The sequence below is a fragment of the Fragaria vesca genome, linkage group LG5 (genome assembly GCF_000184155.1).
Source record: "Fragaria vesca subsp. vesca linkage group LG5, FraVesHawaii_1.0, whole genome shotgun sequence".
Lineage (NCBI taxonomy): Eukaryota > Viridiplantae > Streptophyta > Magnoliopsida > Rosales > Rosaceae > Fragaria > Fragaria vesca.
Genome location: NC_020495.1, coordinates 27,935,393 through 27,945,030, shown reverse-complemented (window position 1 = coordinate 27,945,030; position 9,638 = coordinate 27,935,393). Strand labels below are relative to the sequence as shown.

General features: G+C 37.8%; 1 protein-coding gene across 1 annotated transcript in view; it reads left to right on the top strand.

Annotated features, from left to right (window-relative positions):
• Positions 1-7,904: 7,904 nt before the first annotated feature.
• The window catches only part of LOC101305084, a 10,499-nt gene continuing 8,765 nt past the window's right edge, over positions 7,905-9,638 (top strand). The window contains exons 1-4 of the mRNA XM_004301892.1: positions 7,905-8,025; positions 8,138-8,522; positions 8,883-9,017; positions 9,324-9,524. Of these exons, the coding sequence (XP_004301940.1) occupies positions 8,940-9,017; positions 9,324-9,524 (279 nt within the window). The 5' untranslated portion in view covers positions 7,905-8,025; positions 8,138-8,522; positions 8,883-8,939. The remainder of the gene's footprint in view (positions 8,026-8,137; positions 8,523-8,882; positions 9,018-9,323; positions 9,525-9,638) is intronic.

The window sequence follows — 9,638 nt, the reverse complement described above, 5'->3', positions numbered from 1 at the left end:
ACCCAGTTGAAATGTCAGAGCAAGATGAAAGCTCATTGTCTTCAGCTCTTGCCAATTCATTTTGCGTTGAACGCTCTGATTTATTTTGCTAAGTAATCCCTATATAAGGGCTCCTATATCAATGAATAAAATACAGTTTTCCGTTCTTTTTACGATCTATTGTTTTTCAATAATTCTCTCTTGATCATTTAGAACGAGACATATGTTATATCGAATACTATATCTCTTTCAAGTCACTCAATACGTGCTTTCCGACTTTTCTTGCACGTATGGGCTCATGTCATCCTAGATGAGAATGTTGGATACGAAACTTCAGTTTCAACAACACTAAAGAACACGCATTAATGGAAATGACCTCACAATATCCCTTTTTAGCTAGGAGGACCTTTTCTTGGTAACCAAGCATACGTACGCGCGTTTGGAAGCCATCAGCACCAAAAGTCAGCAGTCAATCTAAACCAGCAAAAAAAGTTGACAGCATTGTCAATGTCATACTTGCCTCTTCTTGCTCCCCAAGCCAAAGAAAACCTCTATAAATACAACCCATCTCCAAACCCTTTACAACATCCAGTTTCTCTTCCTGAAATCGAAGACTACTCAATTGAACACTTGCTTTTCTGAAAATTCGAACAGAATGTCTATGAGCTATGGCCTTGCTGAAGCATATGTGATGAGAGACCTGCACAAGAAGAAGCTGAAGAAGGAAGAAGAAGAAGAAAGGGCCAGGCTGGGCATGGCTAGATCGGAAACAACCAGCTCCGGTGATTGTTTGTTCCGGCTTAAGAAGAAAGTGCATCCAAGCAATCCCAAGAGGACTAATAGTTCAGCACAAGTTGGGGGGATTTCGGATCATTAAGTTTGATTGTTGGGTAGTTTATAATGCTCTTTGTAGATGCTTTCAGAAAATTACTTCTGGAGGGCTATATTTCGACCACCCTTTTTTTTTTTTGTGCTAATGTCTTCTTTTCAGCTATTGCATAATTTTTATGCTGATGAACTGTGCATGTTTTCCCTGCAACTCTATATTTTGCTTGACAATACTGCACCCCTGTAATGAAATTCCAAATTCAAAATTAAAGTCATTTCTGAATTTGATGAAAGAAAATATTGTATATGGACTCAACAAAAATTATACCAAGCGATTTTGATTTGGGTATGACGCTCATATTATTTTATCAAGGTATTATGACGGGTTTGTTTGAGCCACACTATCCGTGTCAGGCGTGCACAAGTTAATTTTAACGAGTCATAACCAAAAAGTGATATGAAACGTACACAATAAAGGAATAACAATAATTCATACAATTTTTTAGAACAATAATTCTAGCTAATATCTGTGTCTGAGCTATACCATATCAGTGTGAATCTATCAGTTTCTTTTGTGAGAAACTAGATAATTTAAAGTCGGCAAAATAGGAATTCATTTCATATCTTGTGGAAACTGCGAGCAGGGCATGCAATCGGTCTGACTATATATATAGATCATGTCATGAGCATATTTTCTAATTGTCTCAATTCATCTTTCCCATGTTATTGCTGCCTAAATTGCTAACTCTGCCCAAGTGATGAGGTGCAAGCAGAAATGTAGAATTCATGCATATTCATGCTATCAACATCCATCCGAACCTCTACTGCACTTTGTCAGTGACATTAATCATTTTCAACCAAGTTATTGGAGTTGTAATGTTGTATGATGCAATTAGCTAGATTTGGTAATTGAAATTTCCGCTCTCAATTTTACAATCCATGCCCATTCTTTCATCTTTTTGAGGGAAAAGGAAAAAGCTTCATTGATCAAAAATCATGACAACCAAAATGGTCAAGCATGAATGGTCCGAAGACCATACTGCAAGCGAAGTCACTAATGCTAGCTAGAAAAATGAATTGAAAAAACAACCTCAAAACTACAGTCCAAAAATGTGGATATTACACGACTAGAAAACGAATGAAAAATAACCTCTAAACCGATACAACCTTTAAACAAAGCAACCGTCCTGGTGAATGTGACGCCTAAGACCCAATGGTGTATGTTTCCACTCAAACATATTAGCAAAACAACTTCATCCAAATAGTTATATAGGCTAGTATGTGTTACTCCTCTAGAAGCCCAACATAAACCAACCGGAATTAGGAAAAGAAAACGTAAGTAGAACCCTATGGCCCAGCCCACCTAGGCTGCATTGCTGCAACCCAAGCTAGAATAGGCCCACGGGGCCAATTTTCCTTCCTTTCCTCCTTTTGGAATTAGCCGTCGCCGGAACTCGTCGGAGGAGCCTCCTGCCACCTCTTCAGTCTAGCGACTTCCCTCTCCTCCAATTCATGGTTACTTGCTTACTTGGATCTGCCGGTAAGAATAGAAGAGGAACCCTAGCTTCCCTTTGCTCAAGGCTTTTCGGATCTGGACCTCCCACTACCAATTAGTCACCACTCGTCGTCCTATGCGCAATCCCAGAGATCGCCACCCTGTCGTCGTCAAACCAATCCCTATATCCTCAGCGGCCTTTGTGAAGGTATAAGGATAGTTAGCAATCTTTTTATCCTGCAAAACACCCTGAGATGATGTTATCTGATCGATCAAGAACAAGTGGCACTAATATCCCTGATGGTTTCAGGTAAAACATGCATCTGCATATCACTGTTTTTCACAGAGGTTAGCAGCTTCGCTTGCTATCCTAGTACTGAGTCTTCTGTTGTCCTGAGTTTCAAAGTCTGTTATATTAGTTTGATAAGTCTTTCAAATTCAAATGGACAACTGAGTTTGTGGGAAGTGCTTTGGCACTCAAACCAGTCTAAGGGTTGAGATCTTTTGTTATGCCAACCCGTGACCAAATAGTTTGATGCTCAAGGCTCCAGCTTGGATTTTATGATACATTATCCAATACAAAGTTGGTCCTTGTGTGATTCAAAGACCAGTCGCTATCGGCTGTGTCAAGGTCCACTGATGGACTGAGTAAGAGGGTTTCAAACCTCTTTGCTCTCTGTTTTGAATCGTTCATGTTTTAGGAAATGTATCTTTGTTTTATTGAGGTTGCTTATGTCAACTCTCCATTTGGTTACATCACTTTAAGTATGGGGAACCAGTATAGGGAACCAAACACTTCTGTCCAAACCTTTTTGAAACATGTTGAGGTCAGCTTGCATCATCTTTGATGCCTTGTCTGCCTATATATACCTATAGCTTTGGCTTTGCTGAATGGTTGTTGAAAACTGCCTTATTGCGTTTTCTTTGTTGAGTCTAGTTTTAGCTTGCATAGTTCATGCTGCTCTAACTCTTCTTCGTGACTGTAAACCTTAGAGCTTAAACTCAAAACTTCTTTCATCAACTTATATCATGTTGCATACCACGAGGGATGTGTAGTGCAACCAACCCAATAAGTGTTCAAGGTTGAATCAGCTAGTGGTTAGCTGAATTCACGAACAAAGCTTTTAAAAGTGTTCCATGTTGTAAGAACTTAGAAACAAGAGAGGGAATAGGTCTAGACTAGTTTGGGACTAGGAAGGATAGCACTGTGGTAGTGTATCACTAGAACTATTATTCTTGTAAGAAGTTACTTCAACTTAGTGGAAAGTTTTGTCTCTCAAGAGTTAGAGACATGCAGTTTTTCTCCTTGCATTCAGGGTTTCTGCGAGTAAAAACATCCTCGTGTTGTTTCTTTATTTGCTGCAATTTACTTTCTGCAAACTCGTATCTTGTGAATCTGGGATAGCACAAGTCATTGCTATCCTCGGATACAGAAGTTAACGAAAATTCAAAAAAATGCCTATTCACCCCCCTCTAGGACCTTTACTTTGCCTCCCTACCGATCTGAAGCTTTGGGATCTTCGCCCTGCCGATCAATCACCCACTACCAATCGAACAGAGCCTAGCGTCTTCGTCGAAGTAGAAGCATGTGCTTCTTCTCTCACCAAGGCATCGAAAGTTTTGAGACGCAGTCGAAGAACCAGTTGCCGCCGCTGCCCTACCACCAAACCCTAGGGGAATGGTTATGCTCAACTCCGGGTTTTCTGGAGCGAATCTTTAATCCATTAGAGTTTCTTTCAAATTTGATATTTTCCCCTTCTTTCATCTTTTAGTAACATAGAGCTTGTTTTTAGTAATATGTGTTTTGTTTTTATGAGAACTTTAACTTAAAAATGAGTGGGAGTATATATAAATTGTAAAATGGGGAGTGAAATATTAAATTTTTGAGGTATTGGAGTGAATTATCGACCAAATTATGTATTAATATTACTAACATTTTGATAGGAGATTATCTTCAGAAAAGAAAAGGATATAGTGGAGACATATTAAGAGAGCATATATTGTTAAGGATATGATGATGGCGTAACGGTTTATAAAAGTGAGCATCTTTTCTGACTTTGTTTTTGTCACTGATTAACTAGATAGTGATCGCTTATATAATTTGCTAGCAGTAGGATCTTAATTCCTTGGTAATCAAGCATATACACCTGAATAATATATAATGCAACCCATATTCAAACCGAAAGCAGCCACAACTTAGTCTTGGTCTCTTGTCAAACAACTTAAGTCAAACGTTCGATTAAATAAAGAAGCTTGTTTGCTTGGTTCGCAAGAAAACGCTGGAAATATAAACTCTACTAGATCGCCAGTGTAACAGTCCAATTAAAGAGCTCATTTTTTCTTTGAACTCAACAGCGAACTCTTGCATTGAAATTAAGTACTGACGGCCATGTCGATGGCTGGTTATGATCTTGCTGAAGCATACGTGCTGCGAGATCACCACAGAAAGAAAGTGGAGACGGAAAAGGAAAAAGGGGCCAAGTCAGGCACAGTTGAATCTGAAACGGTAAAGTCCAGGTGCTGTTTGCTCTGGTGGATGAAGAAACTCAAGAAAGTCCTCCGGGGGATGATGAAGAAAGTCCATGCAAGAAGGAAGACTTGTTCAGCAGAAAATGCACAAGTCGGGAGCGACCATAAAGTTTGATCTGAAATAAATTACGTATGTACATATATATAGTAGCAGTTTCCCCTTTTATTTAAAAAATAAAATAAAATAGTAGCAGTTTTATTTACTATATATATATATATATATTGATATTTGGTTCTTTTCTTTTTGTTACATATTTTCGTCTTAATGTCATATCCACAGATGAGGATCTGAAAGATTGTTTGTTTGATATTATTAATTTGTTTTTGTAAACTTTCATTTTACTTGATATATAGTAGCTATTTTACTTGATATATAGTAGCTAGCTAGCTTCAGAATGGATTGTTATAAGAAAGCATATATTGTAAATGGGCTAAGATCTTTGCCTGATCCATGATTTGAGCTTGTGAAACTCTGAACTTTACTTCTTTTGAGTATTGCTAATCATGTTGTTATCTGGTGTGGTTAGTCTGATATCCAACTCGATCTTCTTCTGAGTTGCAAATCAATTAGCTAGTGCACTTTTCAGTAGTACGTCCCTGCTATATGCCACTTTCAGAGTAGGGGAACTGTGGTAAAATTGATGAACTAACTATATGTAGGGGAACTGGTGATCAGAGTGGTGACCCAAAAGATCTGATCCTATGTAAAATCAAATCACATGCATTCTGCTCTGCTCTCATGACTCCTCCCCTTATTTGTTGTTCTTTATCCTTTTATAACGTCACTTCACTTTCTCCTCTATAATTTGATCTCTCATTCATGATGATCATCAACTCATCAAGCATTCAAGCTCTTAAAATTCGGATTAGAGAAAACATCAGAGGTCCTTCCCGTTCACGTGTTTCCTGTTGATATCGCGTGCAAGACGCATGTGATGTCACGTGATCGTCTCTTTTAGTTTTTTTTATGATGGAAACAAAACAACAAACCAACTACAACATAAAATCGGTAGGAAGACCCCTTTCTAGCTGATCCAACCTAACAGTTGGGAACTGGCCGAAACACTGAAAGGGGCAAGTAATGAAACCAAACATAACGATTATGAGAACTGTGGCCAATTTCTGCTAACTGATCTTCAACATAATTCGCCTCCCGATAGAGTCGCTTGAAATATATAATGGGTATTGACTGGCTATGTGATGAATATCTCGAACAAGAACAACAGTATTTTGTTGAGAATGCAATCAATATCTTTGGAATCTCCGTCACGCGATCATCTTAGGCTTAGCTGGGGACTGAAAAATTTAACCACAAACACAAATACTTGTTTCAAATATCGCACTTTCTTTTTGTTCATCAAACAATATTAGGTAAGAGGAGTCCTGTATTTGATTATCACTAACAGCTATAGCGATGATGATGTAAGGGAGCAGGCGTGCCTAAGATAGTTGAAATTGCAGAGCTGGATGCAAACATATAAATCAACCTGAAGGAGGAACAGTCGCACAGATGAGGAGGATATTGAGGAGGATACGAGTCATACAGATAGCACCAAATTAAGCCATGTGCATGGTCATATATGTTGAGGTCACTGATGCAGATAGTGACCCTCAATTTTCTTGATGCCCTTATTCGTTGAATCGTTGTAGTTTCCTTCCTCACATCACCATCACTGTTGAGCTCTTCTACGCTTTTTATGCGTCTTGCCCACACCCCATTGTTCTTTTGTTTGCCACTGAATTATTTTTGGCAAATTCCAAACCTAATATGCATAACGAGTTCTTTGTTAATAGCCAGATCTGAATGTTGGCAACACATGAATCTTGGTGTTTTCTCTGTTTCTTTGGCAAGAAGCATGCATCCCTATTTATGGACTCCATAGCTTAATCGAGTTAATTATTTGGACGTCAAGATGAAACTTACGAACCTAAACTGATGTGCATCTGAAATGATGTGCTCAAATGATGTGCATGTGTCCATATCATGCTAATTAATGTGTATGATGGAAGTATTGCGAAAAAAGGAAAGTAAAAACAAACACTAGTTTGTGGTTTAGTGGGCGTAGTAGAGGAAATGATGCGAGGCAACAAATGTTACAATGTGTCTCGTGAAGTAATTTTCAATATAGATACAAAACAAACAGTTTGTCTACAACATTCTAAAAAAAAAAAAAAAAAAAAAAAAAAACAAACAAACAAACAGTTTGTCTACAATGCAATAATGTATTAAACCATCAATACATATAGTAGCTCAGTTTGATATGAGAATATACTAACTCCATGTATTGGTGGGTTAGAGCTTTTTGGAAATGAGAGTAATTACTTTGTCTATCCCGCGGGAAAGGAAAGAGAAGAAAAATAATATTTTTCAAAACTGTTCATTCCAATGTTTACCGGTTTGGTAACACAAGGGAAATGAAAAGAAAATCGTTAAAAATTTTGCAATTCATGTAATAAAAAAAATGTGTTATGAGTAACAGATGTAAGGAAAGAATGAGAAAATGCAAGTCACCAACTTTTCTTTATTAGTGTATTTCAGTTATAGTAATAACTTTTTATATCAACAAGGTGAAGAGATGTCATTTCTTTTTATATCAACAAGGTGAAGAGATGTCATTTTGCATTCCAAAAACAGGACACGAACAACTTTACTCTCTTGATCACTTTTTCCCCGTGAACTAAACAAGGTCTAGGTTAACCCGATCTCAAACTAGTCTACGACTGTAAAAAGCTAGTTTACTATCTTTTATGCGTGGTTAATGGGAACAATCAAAACCCAAATTATTTACTGATTTAGTGTCACACTGGTCAAAGCTGTACTTAACCTAGATCCAACCACTCCAACATTAAGAAACCCAGAGAGAATGACATCACAGTTACAAAAGCTCAACAAACATAGAAAGAGAGAATCAATCAGAGACCAAATGCAGGCTTTGGGCGGTTTTCCAGAAAGCCAGCCTTGAAATTGATACTTGAGCTTTTCAAAAACCCAGAACAGCTCCACCTTACCTTATTAAACCCTCTCATTTACTCCCTATTCACGCTACCCACCCATAAACCACACACATTTTACAAACAAGTCCTCCATTCTCTGATTTTGGAATCTTCTCACTAAAGACTAGTAGACTAGTAGAGCTAGCACTTCCTTCTACACTAAGCACAATCATCCACAGATCCACAGCTAAGCCTCAAGGGTACCCACCCCCATTCACGCTTCTTGCATTATAATATTAAAGCTTGCATCTTTTCTTTGTTTTTTTGTTCATGGTTATTTATGTTTTTTATTTCTGGGTTTTCAATTTCCAGTGTCAAAGTTGGAGACTTTAGTATTTTTACAGCATCAAGTTTTAATCTTTTGGCGTTTCTGATTGTTGGGTGAAAATGCAAGAGAGACCTGTCTGCTCAATAATGATGGGGTTGAAGTTTTGACGATTTGTTCAAGGCAGAACAGTGTAGTGTCATTTGGGGGGTCTTCACTTTTTCCCACATTTGGCTAGGCACACCATTATGGGTTTCTGTGGAGCTGGGATTTAGATTCTCTACCAAACTGTGTCGTTTTTGGGTTCTGTCAGTTGTTGGGTTCAGTGTAGCAGTAGCTTCTTCTTCTTCTTCTTTTTCTGGGTTTTTGCTCTGTCGGTTACTGAAGTTGGATCCGGGTCTGTTCTGCACTGGCATTTCAAATTCTTTCTGGGTTTGTGCTCTTCTTTTCATTTACTGTTTTTTGTTTTCAGCTATGATTTAGTTTATTACTGGGAAAGATAGTTAACTTGGGTTCATATCAGTGCAAGTTTTACTTTTCCTTTTGATTTCTTTCAGAAAGTTTATTTGGAAGCAGTGATGTACTTAATGCAGTATGATCTGAACTTTTCTGCTCTCAATGACTGATCTGATTGTTGCTTATATCTGCTTTCTGGAATGAACTTTCTGGGATCCCCTTTTGAATTTGGAAGGGGGAAATGAGAAAGTGGAATTTAGTATCGTTGGTTGAAATTTCTTCCTGCTTTCTGTGGAAACAACCCAACCAATCTTATATTGACTTTCAATGGTGCAGGGAAACCAAGGTGGGGGCTTGATGCTACACAGTTTAGTATAGATTGATTTTCCAGAAATGTCGAGGATCGCTAAATGGAAGCTTGAGAAGACAAAAGTGAAAGTCGTTTTCAGGCTACAATTCAATGCTACACATGTAAGCTCTAACTTTTAGGATTTGCTGCTGAGATTCCGTTGTTTCGATTATTTACTTGTCTTTTAGATTCAATTCTGAAGGAGCATACACCAAAACTAAACAATTTGGTACATGACGAAATGTACTCGCAAATGTGATAAGGATAATGATACAGGCTGATTATGTTATATGTGCATGGCTAATGGCTTAAGTGAACCTATATATGCATTTTGTTTTTCTATAGCATGATAGGAAAGTGGTGTCTATAAATCTAGCAGCTGCATTGTATGCTACTACTGAATATATTGTTTCTCTTTCCATGTCTAGATTCCCCAAAGCGGATGGGATAAGTTGTTTATATCTTTCATACCTGCTGATTCTGGAAAGGCAACCGCAAAGACAACCAAAGCAAATGTGAGGAATGGAACATGCAAATGGGGAGATCCTATCTACGAAACTACACGACTTCTACAAGACACTAAAACAAAGAAATTTGATGAGAAGCTCTATAAACTTGTGGTGACCATGGTACTATTCCTTCAGAATTCTATTTTTTTCTTTTATTGAAGTTCTGCTTGAAAATTAGGCTTGTTGTGAACTATATCTTTTTTTTTTCCCTGTACCCATTCATCGTGTTTAGAC